Source organism: Sparus aurata, chromosome 18, assembly GCF_900880675.1.
Source record: "Sparus aurata chromosome 18, fSpaAur1.1, whole genome shotgun sequence".
In the NCBI taxonomy this organism is placed as follows: domain Eukaryota; kingdom Metazoa; phylum Chordata; class Actinopteri; order Spariformes; family Sparidae; genus Sparus; species Sparus aurata.
Genome location: NC_044204.1, coordinates 24,235,986 through 24,256,147, shown reverse-complemented (window position 1 = coordinate 24,256,147; position 20,162 = coordinate 24,235,986). Strand labels below are relative to the sequence as shown.

At 41.8% G+C, this 20,162-nt stretch overlaps 1 protein-coding gene across 1 annotated transcript; it reads right to left on the bottom strand.

The window, feature by feature from the left end:
* Nucleotides 1–1,398: 1,398 nt before the first annotated feature.
* On the bottom strand, nt 1,399–18,203 carry bicc2 (bicaudal C homolog 2). Its single transcript, XM_030396312.1, has 19 exons — nt 17,830–18,203; nt 15,292–15,338; nt 14,858–14,927; nt 14,649–14,728; nt 14,274–14,435; nt 14,126–14,179; nt 12,649–12,864; nt 12,291–12,542; nt 11,970–12,101; nt 11,482–11,671; nt 8,476–8,603; nt 8,192–8,388; nt 7,595–7,700; nt 6,372–6,411; nt 4,287–4,450; nt 3,279–3,489; nt 2,425–2,594; nt 2,101–2,200; nt 1,399–1,985 (listed from the first exon to the last, which is right to left on the bottom strand). Exons 1-19 carry the CDS (start codon nt 18,089–18,091, stop codon nt 1,855–1,857), a joined length of 2,712 nt encoding a protein of 903 aa, XP_030252172.1. The 5' UTR covers nt 18,092–18,203; the 3' UTR covers nt 1,399–1,854.
* Nucleotides 18,204–20,162: the final 1,959 nt, after the last annotated feature.

Genomic DNA, 20,162 nt, shown 5'->3' with positions numbered 1-20,162 from the left:
ACTCACACTCTCTTTCATGCTCGGCTGCCGCTGCACTAGCAGGCTCGCGGTGCGTCTGAATGGATCAGACCTCCTCATGCCCCCCAGTGGAGGTTTCTCAGTGCAGTTGTCCTCGATGTGGTAACCAGCAACACCATTCCAAATGTGTAAATTTAGAGAGAGATTATGGCGCTCTCGTTAATACTCTGCCAGTGAGGCCCCTCTGATAACACTAAATTGCTGGGTGTAGCCCTCCGCTAAATAAATTAAACAAGAAACAACTCATAAGCAGTTCCAGCGGCTTCACTCCTGGCAACACTGATAAATTAAATTGGAACTTTCAGGTGAGCAGTCAGGCGAGACCTGAACCACATTAAAAGGAGTGTCACATTACCCTCACGCCAATGAATGTATTCACCTATTTGGGTTTTCTAATTCATTTTCTTCTTCCCTATCTGATTGTTGCTACTGTATATTTCAAAGCCAACTCCGCCTTGTCCACCGGGAGCTCTAAAGCTGTTGTCACTGTGTTTTCTCACTGAAACAAATCCATTATTTTTCATGCAACGCAAATGTGACTTGAATTTCTAAACACGGTGTGGGACACAAGTGCCCTCTGGTGGCCAGGTCCTGGCTGTGGGTAGATGAGCAGTTCACACTACAGTCTCACTTGACAAACCTTAAGACCTCATAAACAGGGAGGATTTTGAAACCAGTGCAGGGATCTGGGGGCCTGCCTCCACGAATCTCACATTTCATTCATTTTGTGAGGATTACTCGATGTTTGTAGCAGGAAAACAATCTGGCAGCAAGCAGAGAGCAGACCGGAGTGTTTAGGCCGGAGCTGATGATAAGATGAGCTGCAGGTGTGAGTGAGCAAGCAGCTCTCAGCCATCAGGGAGGTCACACCCAGCCTCTGCAGAGCGCTTCTGAGAACACTAAAGTACAAAACCCATAAAAACAACCACACCAAAAGTCCCAATCGCGATGCATTCAATCATTAATTTTTTTTGCCCCTGACCCCCAGAGAGTTTCCTCACGCCACTGCCCTACAGCCTCGCCCCACTATTAACAGCTTGAGTTTTTGAGTCTTTCTTGAGTATTTGAAAAATACTTATGAGTTTTCTCTGCTTGACTCTCACTGAATGATGAAGATGAGGCACAACAGAGCAGTAGACTACACGCCTTATGGTGCTGAAAATCGGATCATGGTTACTAAAGCAGGAAAAACAGGAGTCTCCTGGGCAGAAGAGGACTGGGGCGAGTATGACTACAGCTCTAAATATGTGATTTGTATGCAAAACACATATAGGTATTCATATATACTGTACACATAAATGATCTTGTTATCTACCATTTTCTCTCGCTCCCATCATATCCTGTCAAATCTTTAAAAAGAAAAAATACACTCCAGACGGATAAACCTTGACATTTTATTCATCGTCACTATCATAGTACAATGTCATTTATTTTTTTGGAAATATCTATTTACAATTGCATACATGTAGTGGTTAACATGGACTTGAACACATAGTCAAAGCATAGGAGTAATAGTTTGCATAAGAAAGGCACTTTGTGATGATAAAAGACACCACAAAGGATCGGCATGTTCATTTGTGTTTCATATCATTTGTCTCTTGTAGAATCAGAGGTTTGGAGGGAAAAGGCCTCCCTGTCTTGATTTAAAGCTTTGGGGTATGGCTGTAGATTAAAGGCACTGGATTCAAATGCTTATGTAATGATTTCTGATCTTCTGAAATGCGCATCCATTAATGGTAAATAACAAGCAGATTAGATGTCTGCACTGGCAACAGCATGACTGTATACATGTTTAGAGGCTGAATAGCTCCAAGTCGAGCAGGCTGGCATCTCGTCTCACCAGCGGTTACTCTGAGCTGCTAAGTCCAGATCCATGATTCGTGGTAGTCGACCACTAGCGCCGCCCTCCAGGTAGCCGGGCTTCACTGCGGGTGTATCTGAGAGCCTCCTCTTGCTCTTGTTCAGGTCTATATGGGAAGATAAATAACTTCATCACATTCACGAGATGAGGCAGGCACCACCTTCCCCTGTTAACAGATGGAGAAGCAGATCTGAGTCCGCACCAGGACGTCAAACTCTCACCTGAGATTGCTAATAACATCTTGCGTCTGGCTCCAAAGGTGGAGACACCCACCTCCTTCAGATCTTCATCAGACAGAGTGAGGAATGTCTGGTAGTCAATCTGGGTGATACAGACAGTAGTTGCATCATGATGTTCATTTATAATGCATTTTGTTTGGGGGGGGGACAAAAGTGTGTGCGCGCTAGTTTGTTTGTGTGTTTTTCTCCAGCAGCTTCTCCCACGCAGCAACTTAAAACCAATGTGTAATATGTGTGAGTGATGCTAAAAATGTAATTTCACATACTGATAAAGGATTCGGTGCAAGTTTTCTACGCGTGCTCTACCTCTTGCTGTTCAAACACATCGATGTATTTGATCATGCCAAGCGTGCTGAGCAGCTCTGGCAGGTCATCCATCATCTGGGGGGAGGGGCTCCGCTGACTGCAGGTTGATGCCCTCCTCGATGAGCACACGCCTTCAAAATAGCTGCTGCCGCTGCTCAAGAAGCTCTCCGCTAGACATGGGAGGTCAAATTTCAAAGGCAAAGTTTAAAAGTGTCTCAGTAGACCTTAAAACCATGAATTTATTATTTAGAACTGGATAAGGTGGTGCCTTCATACTTAATTCCACCTGTGGTGTTGGATCTCAAAATTCTTGTGGCCCAAAAAGCATTTTCCCTGTAGACCACAATTTTAAAACTGATAACAGGACACCGTGGACTGCAAACAGTATCTGCGAATCATCACAATGTAAAGTCTATGGGCAGACTCAATATGTTTATTCACTGAGCCGCATGACCAGGAAGCAAACCAAGAGGCTAGGAAGCTTTTTGATGAGCAGTCAAGGTTTTGAATTGGCGCCATGTTCTTTTCTGGTATCTAGTTATTTTAGATACTAGCAGTAGTTCACAGTTATTTAACCATGGAGGTTTTACTTTTGTAAAACTTTCACAAATAACGAATAACATAGAAGTAAGTCAATGGGGGAGGGGCTGGTGAGGTGTGTCTGATGGAGCAACTCCCATTGGACTGAATAGGCACCATCTTTGGCTTCGTTATTAATCCATGCTAAAGGTCCATAGATAACTGTGCAACGCTGTTTTGCTGTGAAACTGCTGACTTTTTATGAGTAGATAATGGCTGAATTTTAAGTTTTGGGCCAACTTATTCTTAAAGAAACACTCATATGAAAGACTTACAGGTTTTGTCATCTCTGCTCCTGTTTGCTGAGGATGCAAATGCAGGGAAGGAGGAGGACGAGGAGGAGAACGTACATGGGGGTGAGGAGGGGGAGGAGGAGGAAGAAGAGGAGGAGGAGGAAGAGACAGGCAGGGATGAAGATCCACGTCTGTCCCTCCAGTTCTCAGAGTTGCTCCCGTTGAACACCTTCCCCGTCTGAGCGGCCCGCGACTGGAAGGACACAGAGTGACATTGTGATGTGTTAAAAATTAACTGGAGCTTCTTTCATGTTCAACAGTTCACAGCAGAAGCTTGCACTTCTGTCGCCGGCCCTTTCTTTCATCTCTCTTTTTGTCAGTGTTAGAGGTCGTGACAAACAAGTGATCACAGATGCCCTTGTGTGCAGAAGGTTTCAGAGGGCATAACATGCTTAGATCTAAGGACTTAACAAGAAAAGGTGATTGATGATCTTTTTAAACTAACTCGTTTTCTTCCCCTCCTGACTGAACTGTGATAGCTGTACTCTCTCACTGGAAATTTCCAATGCAGCAGGCATAGCGCATGCTTTCACCTGCCTGCCTGGATCTCAGAAGAAAATTTAACTTGTCGGAGGAATGCCTCTTGCTCTTATTAACCTAAATGCGCTCGCCCCTCCATCACTAGCTACTGAGCAGTCAGGGAGCAGGAGACTTCTTAAGAGCCGGGGAGATGAGCTGAAAGAGCTCAGGTAAACAGGTTGCTGAAGGGTGGCTGTGTTGACTGAGGCGATAGTATCAGACCCCAGGTAACTGAGCGTACAAATTGGTAGTACTTACCACACAGCAAGATAAATACTTGAAACTGTTAGATGGCAATACCAATAAACAGGACTGTGTTGGAGGGGGAAACAATTGGGGCGCTCATTTACCATGCTGCAACAAGGAACTGTGTGCCAGCTCAAAAGAATTCAGAAAGGTCCACAAAAGTATAAGTCCGGCCAGCTCAAGTGGAAATGAATGGCCACAAGTTAGCATGATGTTCACTCCTACCTGTTGCTGGCTGTTAATGGTGCTCAGGTATGGTTTGTAGCTGCGTCGGCTGATGTTGCGCAGCTCTTTGACAGCCTCGGCTGGCATGGACTTAGAGAAGCCGAGGCCACTCCAGGTGTCTGTGGGCGTCCGGACCTCTGTGACCACAGGCTTCCTCTGCATGGCTGACATAACACATACAAACACACACAGAGAAGGTAAATCCTGACTCAAGAACTGAATGAACGGACTTTTTTTGGCTAATTGATGGCTGCGGACACAACACCGACATATTGTCACCGCACGTTTTAATTATATTTTGCTGATGGATTAAAACTCAATATACATTCTTCTTTCAGCTGTTTGTATAGAAGCTAAGAACTATTATCATGATAGTTAATATTTCAAACAAAGCTTGTTTTTGTTCATCATAACGGGTTAATTTATCTTTTCGCTGCAAAACAAACGCCAGATCTCTTGAGATAAAGAGAACATTTATCAGATAAAAAAAACTTTTGTTTAATCAAGATCACTGGATAACTATAGAGAATATGAAAAAATTAGAGTCCAGTTCATTTGGTCACCCTTGTGAGTATTCATAACTGAATAGTGTAGTTCTGTTGTGGGTTAGAATAAAGGAACAGATCCAGAAATGTTCTTCTAACTTTGCTTAACGTTGTGAGATAGGGCACTTTTTACAATTTTATACATTTTTTCAGGAAATAATGTATGGTGAGTCGATGAGGTAATGGTAATCAATGAGTGAGTACAATTTAATGCAGATCCAAATAACAATCTGGATCAGGCAAACTTAAACATGTGTTATTTGATTTTTGATCAGTCTTGAGTGAATTTCACAGAACTGTTAGGTGGAGGTATGCACTCTACTCGGTGTCACTCTGGTGTCATACATAGTTACTTAACGCATAGTTGAGTTTAAAACATTACGACAGCACATGTAGTTCCAGTCCGTCCATCATGAAAACCCACTGCAGGTTTTTCCACCTCTCCTCTGATATTCTGAATTTGACAAGTCGGGTTCAGGTGTTAAATAATGAATCACAAACAGTGCTTCTCCCTGCCAGCATGTGGCACACTTTATAACCCTCAAATTGCTGATTCTGAGATGGATACACACACTCAAATAACAAACAGGTGACCCTTGGCCACTTTTGGCACCAGAACAGGATCGGTGTGTGTGTGTGTGTGTGTGTGTATGTATGATAAGAACTGCAGCAGCACTCCAAAGAGTGTGATATCAATAGGATTAGAAGAAGTGGGTTGTCCTTTCTGTGCCTATGTGTGTGTTTTTTTGTGAGTAAACGTCCCATTCATATACTGGCATATGGGTGTCTTAATGACTGTGAGGCAGATGGCCCATTCAAACTGCTAATTCATAATCCCATAAAGCAACACTGAGGGAATTTAGTACCATTTGGCGCAGATCTTCCCAGTATCTCTCATTCTGCATGATGGATGAGGCTCTATTTTCCTGTGTTTGTGTGTTTGAGGGTGCACACACAACTGTGTCTGGCTGCACAGGTTTGGTTGTCTGCATTGTGTATCAGCCCCATGTGGATTAAGAGGGAGTGCCAGTGCTACTCTATTATAACGCTGGCACAGTGCGGCCCCATAAACAGGTCCCCTTCATCGGTTGCCTTGGCAGTGAGCAGCGCTGAAATGGGCCCCCTTCTCTCCCAGCTTGTGCTCGGGATATTAATGTGTTCCATCCATAACGTGCTTGAATAAACCAAAAAGGGTACTTCATCCTGGATAATCATATGGCAGCAAATCATGTTTTAACAACAATATGACCAAAAACTTGATTCCCCTTGATTCCCTTGATTAAGTGTTGTTTCAGCAGCGGAGTAAATGTATGTGCTCTAAATACGACTGCTTAGTTGTAAGTAGCTATTTGATGAGTAAAACAAATAATATACAATAAGAATTTTGGACCAAAATGTGTTTTTAATATATTTATCTGCAACATACAGCAACTATGGATCAATAAAAAAGAAAATGCTTGCTGAGCAGTGCCGTAATTGTTGCGGCAGAAGCCTTTGCAGAGCTCCTGAACCAGTATATAAAATATTAACGGGCACTAACCTCTGGTTGCCAGGAGTTTCTTCTTCTCGTAGTCATAATCCTACATAGCACAAACAGGAAATAGAGCGAGTAAATAATGCATAAAATTGATTATTTTTTTCGCTCTGGTCACTGAGGACAGGCAGGGAGCAATGTAACTCTTCCTGCTGCCGCTGCTGTGGAGGTAAACTTGTTAATCCTCCGTTCAGTAACCTTTGAGAGTGAGAGATGACAAATGAGAAAAACACAAAGATCGATTCTCTAAATCAAATTGCACCAGGGTATGGAATGTGGAAATAAATAGGTTTCATAACACCATGAATAAAATGTGAGCTTGAGTTTTATGTACAGGATTTGAAAGTATTGAATCTTGCCTCCTCTTTCTCTTGCTCTCTGAAAGAAAACCACACCTTCAGTGTCCTGAGTCTTTCAGACATTGAAGGAAAGGTTCACCAAAAGATTTTAAAAAATAATTTATCTAGGATAGAACAGGGTGAATTGAACCAGTAGTAACATTTAGCAACCCAATCTTTCTGGGTTACCATAAAAAGTTAAGCATGCTATCACAAATGAATGCAGTGTACTTCACATTACTCAATTGTTTAAGTAAAGATATTAATCCTTTATCTTAAGTCAAATAAATATTTTCTGGACATTAGCAGCATACAGGTAACTGTGGCTAGTGATGTCATGGCAAGTTTTTAAAGGTAAAAAAAAAAACATAAAATGGCTCCATACCGCTTGTACAGCATAATCCAAGTCTCCGGAAGCCCCAAGATCCCACATTGGTTTGAGAAAACATTATTTACACCATTTTAAAGACGAAATCTTAACTGTACAGTAGCTGCTAAGCTAAAAGCGTTAGCGTTAGCCCTGTCTGGAGTGAGTGCATGAGCTCCAACTCACATCAAGGGTGGGAATCCAGAGACTTCGATTACAGATGAGCTGTATGGATCTATTTTATGTTGTGGTTTGTTTTTCAGATGTTTTTTTCCCATTTTTAAAACAAGTCCCCATCTACCTCAGTTGTTTGGAGAATGATGTAACGTATGTATTGCTGTTTAGATCCTAAAATGTTTTGTGGACTTCAAGACTTGACTTGACTTTCCATCTGTGGGATTTAGTAGATTTTTTATTTACATTTCTGGTGAACTTATCCTTTAACTGTGTTTTCACTGTGATTCAGACTGAGCCAAATGAAGCTGAAAAGATGAAAAAAATGAATCATTCCTGTTTATCCTCACCTCAGCCCTGGATGAGTCAGTGCGAACATCCTGAGCCTGCATCATCTCCCTCCTCAGGCTGTTCCTCCGCTCAGTCCTCCCTCCCTCAAAGTCTGCATTCAGCCCTCTGACACACACACACACAGACACACACACACAAACACACACACACACACACACACACACACACACACACACACAGATGTACAGAGAAGGTTAAACTGTGAGGGCCGTGTGCAACATTTAAGAGCGAATGAACTCCAGAACCCCAGAGCAACAGGAGCAATACGATGGTAGGATTTTCAAAGACAGTGTCAAGATGATATATATTTATGGATGTCGTTAAGCGAGAGCTGCTCCTTTAATACTGCACAGAACTACAAAGTTCAACCCCAATATAACAGAGACTTAGCAAGAGACAAAATATAGACGAGGTCAACCAATTGTTTTATTTTTTTTGTTGTTGTATTCGTAGAGCTTCCCTACAAGGTCACCCAGTTATTTTTTCAGGTCTGATTCATTTTTATGGTTTATGTTAGAATCCCACTTTGGTTAAGTCATCTGGGAATTACTATAAACCAACACTGCCATACGTGTTTGTAATTAGTGAACGCTCACCTGTATGTCAGTGCCTGCCCAGTTGAATGACGCCTTCCCTGAATGAAAACCTTGGTAACTTCAGGACTCTGGAGGCTCCCCCTCCGACCCATCAAACTAAACCTGCTGACAGCATCACACACCTCAGACGATGACATCACCACGACCTGAGAGCTCTCATCCTCCGATTGGCCAGATAGGTCCTCATTTTCTAGGATCTGAAGGAGAGGTAGGCATCCCATGCTCAGTTTTGTTTTTGATTGAGGTTTATCTTTCAGGAAGGATTCATAAACAGTAACAAAAACCTTCTCCAGTGGCCGGCTCTCTCCTTTCAGTCCTGTCCTCCCCTCATCAGGAGGGCTGAGACCTGGTGGAGGGGACGGGCGGTGCTTAGTACCGGTCAGCACATCAGGAGTGGGAGCAGAACCAGAACCTGATCAACAGAGGGGACACGGTAGTGAATGGAAAATAGGAATTATGAGCAGCACCTGTCTTCTTCATATAATTTGAATTAAATCCTGTAGATATTTTAGTTTGTTTCTACTGTGTTGTTGTTGATAAAAAAGCAAACAAAAATAGTTTAAATATCGATATTTTAATTTGAAAGCTGATCCTTCAACACAAGACTTTGGGATCATTAGTGTGATACTACTGGATTGATCCTCACACCCCTAGTAGAAGATCATATTTGTTTGTGCGACTGGATAAAACAGGAAAATGAATAAATAAATAAATAATTATCTTTTCTTTTTTCTTTTTTTTTTAATTAGATAACCCGCTAATGGTGGGGACACTTTTAATTACAAGAGGTTTAAAGAATAGCTGACAAAACTGTGAATATTATTTGGATCATATGATTATGATGCTCGGCTCTTTGTGCCTCTTTTTCTACATTTATTTTTTACTGTTTGGACACAACATGAGCACACTACTGTCTCTACAGGGAAACCCTAAAACGGATGATAGTGAAACATCCGGATAATATACTGGATGTAAACAGATTTATCAAATGACTTCATGTAAGCAACACTTAGTTAAGAGTTAGTGTGGTTCTGACATATTCTTGTTTTACCCTTTCAGAGCACGCACATGATTCTTATTTAAGGTGTTTACGTTCTCTTTTTCTTTCATTTGAAACTGACGTGAATGACCTTCTGAGACCTCTATCTTATCAACATGATCAATACTTTCCTTAAAAACCTGTTGTATATCACCTGATACATGAATTCTGCCCACTAGTGGATTATCATTCCGCTGCAAGCAGTGGAAGGGCTTTTTTTTGTCTTTTTCAAAATGGCCACTGTCATTAAATCATCCGCACACTTTTGGCAGGAAAATCTTTGCTAATTTTCAAGAAGTTACAGTAAGAATAACATTTATTTTGTTACTCATTTTGAAGTAGTAAGTAAGTCACATATACATTCTTTATATAGCAGTTAAACAGTGTTAAAAATGTGTATATCAAATTTGATGCTGCAGGTATAAAGGTGCTTTATCCCTGAATGTTCATGTCACATTTTTGTAATGTGATCTACATCATGCCTACCACAATACAAACACACACTATTTTGCAAGCACTGCACCAGCAATCACTTCTCACATGTCTACTGTGAGAAGTGTAAGGTGCATCTTAAGAAAACTGTGCACAAAAACTGTTTTTGTGGCTACCACAAAGTGAAAGAAAAAGGCTGTGAAAAGTTTTATGTATAAAAAAAACAATAAGAAAAACTGCCTGAAATGTTCTCTATTTTCAAAATGTTATGGGCATAATTTGTTTTTTTTATCTAAAATTTACATTGTTGTGAGCAAAAAGTTGCCAAAAATGCCCAATGTATTTGGGGGCGGCAGTAACTCAGTCCGTAGGGACTTGGCTTGGGGACTTGAAGGTCGCTGATTCAAGTCCCACCCGGACCAAAAAAAAAAATAAAAAATAAAAAAAAGAATGATGTGGACTGGCAGTTGGAGAGTGCTGGTTCACATCCTGGGCATTGCCGAGGTGCCCTTGAGCAAGGCACCGGCCCCTAACACTGCTCACTGGGCGCCGTGGCATGTGTGGCTGCACCTTCGCTCATCTCCTCTACTCTGCGTGTGTGTGTGCGCACCTGTTTGTAATGTGAGTGGAAAAAAGAACAAAATGATATGGAAACATTTTTGTCGTATTAAAGCACCCAAATTATTCGATTGATAGTCGCATTACTCCTGCATGTATACATTCCATCAGATCGGATCGGACTTTGCGTTCTGCGCAGGCGCAAGATTTCTTTCCTGGTGCCGTGAGCCGGAAGTAGACCAACGGCGATGGCAGCGTCTTTCCTCCGAAATCACCGCAAGAAAGAGCGTCATTGTGCCCCTAGTTTGTGTAATTATCATGTACACCATATACGAAATGTACAAAGATGTAGCTTCGTCTCGCTCTTCGTACGCCATCTTTCTTGAATGCCGAGGCAGCTGGTGACATAAAGAGGTCAGCCGGAGGTGGCTCTGTTAGCACTAGTTGAAATGGTACAGCGCCACCTAGCGTACCGGGGTATGACATGCTTCGGCCCAATAATCCGATTTTCTCACCGGCATGTATACTCAGATAATTGCAGTTGTCTGGTTGAGTAGCATAGTCGAACTATGGCTGTAATCCGACTAAGCTGTGCATGTAAACGCACTGACTGAACTTACATAGTGCAGAACCAAGTGATGGGGCCAGAGTGGCTGAGAGAGAGATACCTGTTAAAAGACATTGTACCATCAAAATGATTCCAAAGCTGCTATTTTGAGGTAAAAAGGTTACATATATTGTTTTAAGCTGCTACAACATTCATTTTAATATATTCTGACAGCTCCTGTGGACAAAAGCAGTATGAGCAGCACTGCCTTGTGTGTATGAATTTTCTAGTGTATCTATTCTAATGTGTGAAATGAAAGAAATATGAAACATATTTTTAATACTATATTTCTTTTTAAACACGGCTGTTTTCAGGATGAATTAAGATGAGGTAATGTATCTAGTTGGTGAAAGAAAAATAAACATTGTTTTGGAGCCCTAACACCAGAATATAGAGCAGTAGCTATCTTCAGTTCATCTTCAGCACTTAGCCATAACAAAAAGTTTTAATTTTATGACTTATTCCACGTTAATTGTTGGGAGTCCGTTTGTTTACTTATTTTGGTCATATAGAGGCACCAGTTAAAACTACTTACGTTTAAATTAAATAAAAATACTCTACTGCACAGTGTTTGCTTCATACTAGCTTAAAGTTTCCATTAAATTTGGCTGGAAACACACCAGTGCTGATCCAAATATATGTGTGTATGCTCACCCTGCTCAGAGAGGCGAAGCTGCTGCAGCAACATGTTGAGCCAATAGCTGGTGAGCCCGCTGCCGGCTAACACGGGGTCAGGGGTCACATCGGTTACCTTGGCAGTCTCACAAGAATCCAACCCCAGGAGCAGACGGCGGGCCTCATAGAGACAGGAGATGTTCCTTTCCAGACCTTTTACCACCACTGACTGATAAAAATACACCAGTACAGAGTTGCACATTAGTAATCAGCACCACAGCATGTGAGACTGCAGGGCAGAGTCAAACTGAACATTCCAGAAGAAATTCAATAGAAATAGAGATTTCTTATTTAATCCAGTGTGTCCTAAATAAGCAATCACACACTCTACAGTGTAGTCCTGAATTGAAAGTGAATTTAAAAAGACAGAACTAGTTGCAGACAAAACAACAAAATTACCATTTCTGTTGAGATAGGAGAGATTCAAACAATAACAAAGCAGCAGAGCTACATTGGTCATATTGTACCTTGCTGGTCTGTTTTACTTTGGGCTTGACACTAATGAAGACTCCCAGGTTTTGCATCATCTGAGCCAGTTTACAAGGATCTGCCTCGCCGTCTTCACGCATGTCAAACATCAAACACACAGGCAGACAGTCCTGGATGTGCACACACAGACACACGTATCACACAGAATGTGAGATAAAAACAGACAAAGAAAACTTTCTGTTATTGCAACAGCAAAGGAAGATATCATGCAGAAACACAAGAAACCAGACTGAAAAATACAACAGCAAACGATCCTTTCTTCCTCTTAGGCACAGTTCCACCTAAACACTGCACTGTACCATGAGCTGCTGTCGGGCCAGACACACTCCGTCAGGGCTGCCCTGAATGAGAAGTGACGAGGGACTCTGAGGAGCGCTGAGGTCTGGGAGGATGATCTGGGTCTGGGTCTGGTGCATGACACTCAGGAAGTGAGCTCCGTTCTGCCCCAGTAGGAAGAGGTGTTGCTGGGAGGTGACATCCAGCTGGCTGCTCACCATCCCGCCTGTGACCTCTGACCCCAGCAGCAGGTCCATCAGGATGCAAGTTGCCTTCTGCAAAACAATGATGTGCACGCACAACATGATATCTAACCGTGATGTTGAATGTGTATGAACTTTAATCTGGATCAAATGTCTCTCTTCACTGTTTGACACCGACCTTGACAGCAGCTGCATTGCCCTGCAGGCCCCAGACAGTGCAGCAGCTCTCGTAGAAGGCGGGTTGTGCCTGCGGATGAGGTGGCAAAGCCCTGAAGCTCACACTGACCCCCAAAGTTTGCACTACCTGCTGGATGAGTGGGGAGCCTGCATCTGGAAGAGTCTGGGGCACCAGGCTGACTGGGAGGTCAAAAGTCAAGGATAATGGCTGCAGGTCCTGGATGGAAATAAGGTTGTGTTAGATTCACACCTAAAATCTGAGAAAGAATGCCTGACATTTGATGCTGCAAGTAGTTTCATCCACTCTGTGATCTTTTAATTTGATTTTTTTGTCTCTTGTCTGTACAATCAAGCAGTTACAATGGCGGATAGTGAGCTGATAAGCTCACATTATTGCCATGTTATTGAGAAATTGAATATCTTGTGTTTTGATCATTTCATTAAATTTGGTCATCTTGAACTCATCAATAAATGCCTCTGTAATCAGGCTCCTCAAGGTTTCACTGATTCTGTGGTTCCACTCAGCATTTCGGGCTCGAACAGGAATTGTAAATGTACCGTCGTCACGTGTCTTTGTCATTTAAACAAACAGCGTGTGTTGTCACGGGGACCAACATGTGGAATTCCTCACTGCCTGACCTCAAACTGGATCCTGACTGGGATCACTGAAACTCACACTGAAACGGTGTTTAAAGAAAGATCAGTCACGCAGTCATGAATAATGTATTATTGTGTTATAGTTTGCATCTTGTATTGTTCTGTCTGTATTTTCTTAACGCCTGTATTTATTGTTGACTTTGTGTTTTGTTCTGGGTTAGGGTCTTGTGTATTTGTTGTTGAGTTTTACGTGTCTTAAAGTGCCTATTTAGGGACAAGCATCAAATATTACTTTAGGTTTTAAATGCTGTGGTTGTCATGGTCCTGAGTTTTAGTTTTGTCATGTCCTGTTTTATGTTCAAAGCCTCTCCTTGACTTTTCTATTTGTCCCGCCTGTTTTCTGTGTCCATGTTCATTTGCGTATATTTAGGTGTGTGTTTTCCTTCACTCTTTGTTGGTTTTTCTGTGTTTCATGTCTGTTCTGTGCTGTTTTTAATTTTTTTTGTGAACCTCAGCTTAACTTAATATAAGCCTGCCTTTTGATTTTCACCCTGACTACCTCGGTGTGTTGCATTTGGGTCCCTTTTGATAAACCATAACAGTGGGGTTTCATAGTTTATGCTACATACTTGTTTTGGTTAAATAAATAAATAAATATGAGAAAGAGTGTGATGAAGTGGTGACAGAAAGAGAAGGGAAATAAAGAGATGTGAGGCAAAGACAGACAGCAGCTTTTTGACAAATCTACCTGTCTTCTTCATGTCAGCCGTTCTATAAATCACTCTACTAATCGTTGTGTCTTGACAGAACTGAAGAGTTTTGAGACAAATAGAAATCTATTCTCTGGCGGTCTCAGCTCAGCTCATACATTGACCACTCACTCTTATCCTCCTCCTGGCTTCCTCCACTCCCTCTATGGGCCCAGCGATGGAGACCTGGTGAAAAAGTTGAAGAAAGTCTTGTAAAATTGGGTTGTTTTCAGTTCCCTCAATTGCCAAAAAGTTCATTTAACGGCTGCTTTGGTGTCACCTGGTTGCTTTTCTCGCCGGTAGCATTGTGGCGGTTGGAGTCGGGGAAATGGATGTGGCAGGATGTGACCTCCATCACCTTTTTGATGTTTCCGCCACCTTTCCCAATCACGTGGGAGTGCTCTGTGTAGGCCACGTCCATCTTTAGAGTCACCTTGTTCACCTGGATTTAATATTAACAGTGGCATCAGCAATTGAAAAGTTAAAATTATCATTTTTACCTACACCTACAACTTTCGCAAAAAGATTTTCAAAACACTTTTTTCGTTGAAGGGAGCTCAGTAAAAAACCGGTGAAAGCATTTCTTCAGCCGTACATTTCTTTTTTTTACATAACTGTTCAGACAAATGTGAAAAACCAAGCAGCAGAGCCTCACCCGAGTTTCCAGCACCTCCAGTATCTTCTTTTTGGCTTCCAACACGTTGGCTCTCTTCCCTTCCACCTTTACATGTGGATCTAGATGGAAATTGGAGTTCAGTTTCAGTAGTCAATGGCAAATGCATATGGGAAGGTAGAAGATGTGCGACAGGAAAGCAGCAAAAGACAGAGCTCAGATTTTGTGAGACTATATTGGGAATTTGCCACCTTTCTTTGACTTGGCTCCAATCTTCAGCTTGGACGGCCATTTCACCTGAGTGTCAGTCTCTCTCATCACCTGCGGGAGCGCCAACAATAGACGGGAGTGAGAGACAAAGAAGGCGCCGTCATTGTATGCCACAGAGGCACACATACAGTCAAAACACACTCAGACGCATGGCAGAACTCTTCGATCTCAGAATACAAGGCCCCATTTGCATTTCAAAGGCTGCAATTATCACCTCCATAAAACCTGTAATGACTGGAGGCAGAGTGTGGAAGAGATGTTGAAATGGTGGCAGAGATGCTCTCGCTGATCTGTGAGCTACATTTAACCCGGAGGCTTCATGCACCACTGATTATGAGGAGAGCAGCTTTTTCTTTTGTGTCTCAGATTTTTTAATTGTTGAGTGAAATGTTTGCTGGTGCGGTAAGTTACTTACTCTTTCAAAAAACTCCTCTCCTGTTTCGCCGTCTCCACGCTTTGGAGCTGAAACACACATAAGCCGACAGAAACAGATCAGGGTAAAAGACGGTAGAGTTCAAAAGTTCTGCTGTGTGATTCTGTCACGCTCACAATATTCCACCGTTTACAGCGCAAGTGTTCAATGTCGAGCATGTTTGTGAAGTCAACATTTAAATGTTGACTTGGCTGGAAACAAGAGGTTGCCGGGAACATAAACAAATTTAAAAGGCCATCGCTCCACAGTGACATTTACAGGGTAAGGTGGGGGCGGGGGGGGGGTGCCCAGGAACGCCCTCAGCCCCCTTCATCACTACGGGTTACGCTGGCCGGTGCTGAGGAATGGGAAGGGAACAGTGTGGGGTGGAGAGAGACGGTGGCCGTTGGAAGGGGGGGAAACACAAATTAGCCTAGAGACAGCTAATCACACCAATGGCATTTGCTGACGTAAAGACCTCCCACTCGACCCCAAAATTAAGTTATCGTTGCGCTATAGAAATATATTTCACATGTAAGTTGGATGTTTTTTTCTTTATTTGTGTCAATTAAATAGTGTCATGACAGTATTTTCACCTCGTTATGACATATTACCAGTGAGGTCACACAACATTTAGACGATAATGTGACTCAGAACGTCTTCTTACTCTTCACCGGGTTAACAGCTAAGCTATACATTAGAGAAGTAAAACGATTCATAACTCAGCAGCTCCAGGCGACTTTCTACATTCTAAAAAGCCACAAATCACCATCATCATTTAAACAACTCTTCTGCTTTCAGACTGAAAAAAAGTCTGAATGCGGAAGGGTTGTTTAAATATCAGCCCTACTCATGAATGTATATTCATAATGCACTTTTGTAATATGCCTATGGTTCAGACCATGTACGTATAAGCATTATCACATAAAACGTTGGGTACTGACTTACTTTAAGTGATACTTGAGTCACATATTGTGATATTTTGTTAAAATGTTGCTTTGGTAAAAATGAAAGTTATCTATAAGAATAAAAGTAAAACTCTTTACTTAAAGTATCTGGCAATAAAGTATCAAAAGTAAACAGCACATAAATTATACTAGGGGTCGAGTGATTATCGATCTGGCAGGTTATTAGATCAGATATTCTGCATTTTCTGATTATTGGTTTGTTTATGTTTCTTCTCAAAAATGTGCTACTTTAGCTCTGATGCAGCAATCTGCAAAATAACTCTTAACTAAAATGATCAAATGAATGTGGTGGAGTAAAGTACATTTTCTGCCTCCAAAATGTTGTGGGGAAGTGGAAGTATAAAGTAGCAGAAAATGGAAATACTCCATTTAGTATTCTAAAATTGTAAGTGTGGTACTTGTGTAAACATACTTAGATACCTTCCATCCCTGCAAACCACACTGATATGAAATGTTATATACTAGAACAAATATGCATATTTAATCATATACCTACAATGTATTATTGAACATATCACAAGATACAGTCTCTCCATATTTTGACAAATTTACTAATTATCGCTATTTTTCATATATTGTAAAAAAAAATGTTTACACATTTTATCTTGTTATCCTTACATTTTATATAAAACATTTTAATACATATCAGTATGTATTACAAATGTATTATCAATGTATTATGTGCATTCATAATATTTTGTTATATTTTCTTGAAGTGAAATGGTAATATATTGGTGTGTATGGTCAAATATATAAAAATGTGTATTTTTACCTACGCCATGGAGTGTGTTTGTTAGTTGGGTTGTCAGCAGGATTATACAAAAATTACTATACAGATTTCCATGAAACTTGGATGGATAGGTCTCAGCACAAAATAAACCATGTTATCTTTTGATGCAAATCTATGAAACTTTTCTCTCTGTCATTTTTGTCATTTTCGCAGGGAAAAATGCTAAGGAGCCTAGTGAAAAAAGTCAGGCGTATTTAGGTGGTATATATGAGTGAGTCAAATGGGGACTAATGGGCCTTGGCAGAGGAATGCGATCTACTGAGTGCTATTGTAGTTAATATATCACCTTACATTTTTCAGTATATGGTTTAACAACTAAAATCAAGTGGGAACGTGTTATTAGAGAGCATCAGAGTAAAGTCTCAAATGCAGTCTGACAGATTATCACCTAAAGCGATGGGATACAATATTTACAGCCTGACTGAGGCTGCTCAAACAGTCCCGCCTGCACACACACATTAAAACAACCCACAGTTATCAGAGCTGAGTTCAGTCCCATCAAGAGTCTGTGTGAGGACAAACAGACAAACATTAGCCTTGACCTGCAGCAGACAGAGTTTCCTCAGTAACAGGGGAGGCATTTGTCATAAACCTGCCAGGCGGAGATAACCAACAAGGCAGCTTCCTCTGCTTTGGTGATAGGAACGATAGTAGCATAAATCATGGCGATACAGCAACATGAGTTTAATGGATGGCAGTTACACTGATGCTGGGGCCCTGACAGACACACAGGGTCAGGTAGATAACACTTTCAGGTTTCAGGTGACATCTCGGCTCACTCACCATACAACATGTTTTCCAGCTTCTTCCTGTCAATCCTGAACCTCTCCTCCACCCACTCCGGGTCCAAACTCTCCCCTCTTCCGTTCTCCTGCCCTCCGTCCTCCTCTTCATCCTCCTCTGTTTTCTCCTCTCTGTGGCGTTGGGCCTCGCTGGGCTCAGGCTTTGCTGCTGAGCCGGGTTCTACGCTATTTTCCAAGTCAGGCTGCTGGGGTGCTACAGTGGCCGGGAGTGGGGAGCTCTCCTCTGTGGTGGTGGTGGCCATAGCAGGACTGAGCCGTCGTCAGTGTTTGTGTGAGGATGTGTGCATGTGTGTGACCAAGGAGACCGGCCGGGGGAGAGAATAGGGGGAGAGAAGGGGCAAGAAACACCCCCTGTGCCTTTTCTTTAAATCCCCCCGCCCCCTTCACTTAATTTAGCAAACAAATCTAAACTCTCTCTCTCTCTCTCTCTCTCTCTCCTCCTCCTCCTCTCTTGTTCTGTCTTTCTTCAAACTGTTTGAGGCTTGAAGGATTTTGCCGCCATGGCCCGGCACTGCACACATGCGTAAGGACGGAGAGTCACTTCTTTACTGTAACACCGGCCAGCATCTGAGGGGCTCCAGACAGACAAACAACATCCACGACTTTCGCCCGAGGCTTACTCTGCTTTGAACAAATCCCCTGTAAGCCCCACTTCAACGTCCACAGATGAAGTGGACAGATAGCCAAGGCCTTTGATAAGACCAGATACCACATCTCACACACACAAACACGCACACATATCCTGAAAACCCTGACATCCTCACAGCAGCAGACACAGCTAACAAAATACACAGGTCATCCAGTTGGGTTCCACCACACGTCTGTCCACGTCTGCCCTCCCTCCCCTTCCCCCTGGATGAGGAGAGAGTACGAGGGCTTGAGATTCCAAAGGTCGGGGTGGAGGGAGTGGAGGGGTGTGTTGCTGCAGTGAGTGTGTGGTGTGTGAAGGGGGAGCTTGCAACCGCGGTTGGGATTAAGAAAACAAAATAAACAGCCATCAGTGGTGGAAGAGGCTGTTTTTTAAGATACTACTGGTGATAAGGGTAAAGATTTAAAGATAAACACACTGTGAAACTACCCCAGTTGATCACTTACATCTACTTTTCGCTATTTATCACTGCATGAAACAGAAAATACTGTCAACTGCTACGAAAACTGCCTTGTGGGGCATGTTTGTAGGAATAAAATCAGGATGTAAGCGATATATGAACAAACCCCTTTGTATAAACCTCCAGAATATAGTTAGTGATAACGCAACAAATACAAATCCCAGGTCTGTAACAATTTGTCAGACGAAACGTAGGTGCTAAATGCCAGCAAAACTACTTTTGTAACAACAATGTGTTGTTAAAATCTTGTATGTTGAAGTCATGTAACGCTGTGATCCCACCCTCTCACTGAAGTTACATAGTGCAGAAACATGATGGTGGGGGGGGGGGGGGGGGGGGGGGGGGGGGGGCGGAGTGGCTGAGACACCATTCACCCTGTTACAAGCAGTGTTGGGGCAACTTGTTACAAAGTAATCCATTAGAGTACTTTTTGTTGTAACAGACTTTTTTTTGTAATGAGTTGCAATTCAAGTAATCTGTTATTTAGTTAGTTAGTTAGTTTATTCAAAAGGTTCATGTACAATATAGCTGACATGCGCAACCAGTTGCAAAGGGGTTTTACCATAATTCTTTGTAACTCTGAAGTACTCCCATTACTTTTCTCAGTAGATAACGCAGTAATGTAGTAAGTTATTTTCTAATGGCAGCAATCTTGTAACGTAATGCGAAAAAAAAATGTTAACCAACACTGATCACAAGACATATAACCATCAAAATTATTTTAAAGCTTTTATTTTAAGGTTTTTTAAAAAAAAAAAAGTTACATAATGTTGCTTTAAAGTAGCAGAAGTAAAAAAAGTTTTCCAATAAAAAAATGCCCCTGATGGCTGATGTAGTTTTATAAATTACGTTTTTGGATTGTTAATGCCAAACGTAGCATTTCACTCTTGCAGCTAGTCGATGGACTAGAGTCAATAGAGCCTGTAACTTGTTTTAATGACTTTAATGAATAAATTAAAAGGCAAAAATCCAACTAATTTTAGGTTTAAACTAATTTGAGAGGTGGTGTCAGGAGACCCATGAACTCAGATGGACTTTTTTTTTTATACCTGATTTGTGTGCTGCAGGACTGTCAGGAGCCTAAACTAGGTTTAAATTGCAACAAGAAATGTGAAGAAAATGTCGTTATCTTTGCAGTATTAAATTACAGAAAGACTGGTAAACATACAAGTATTACCTCACCAATCTCAATTCTACACCACCC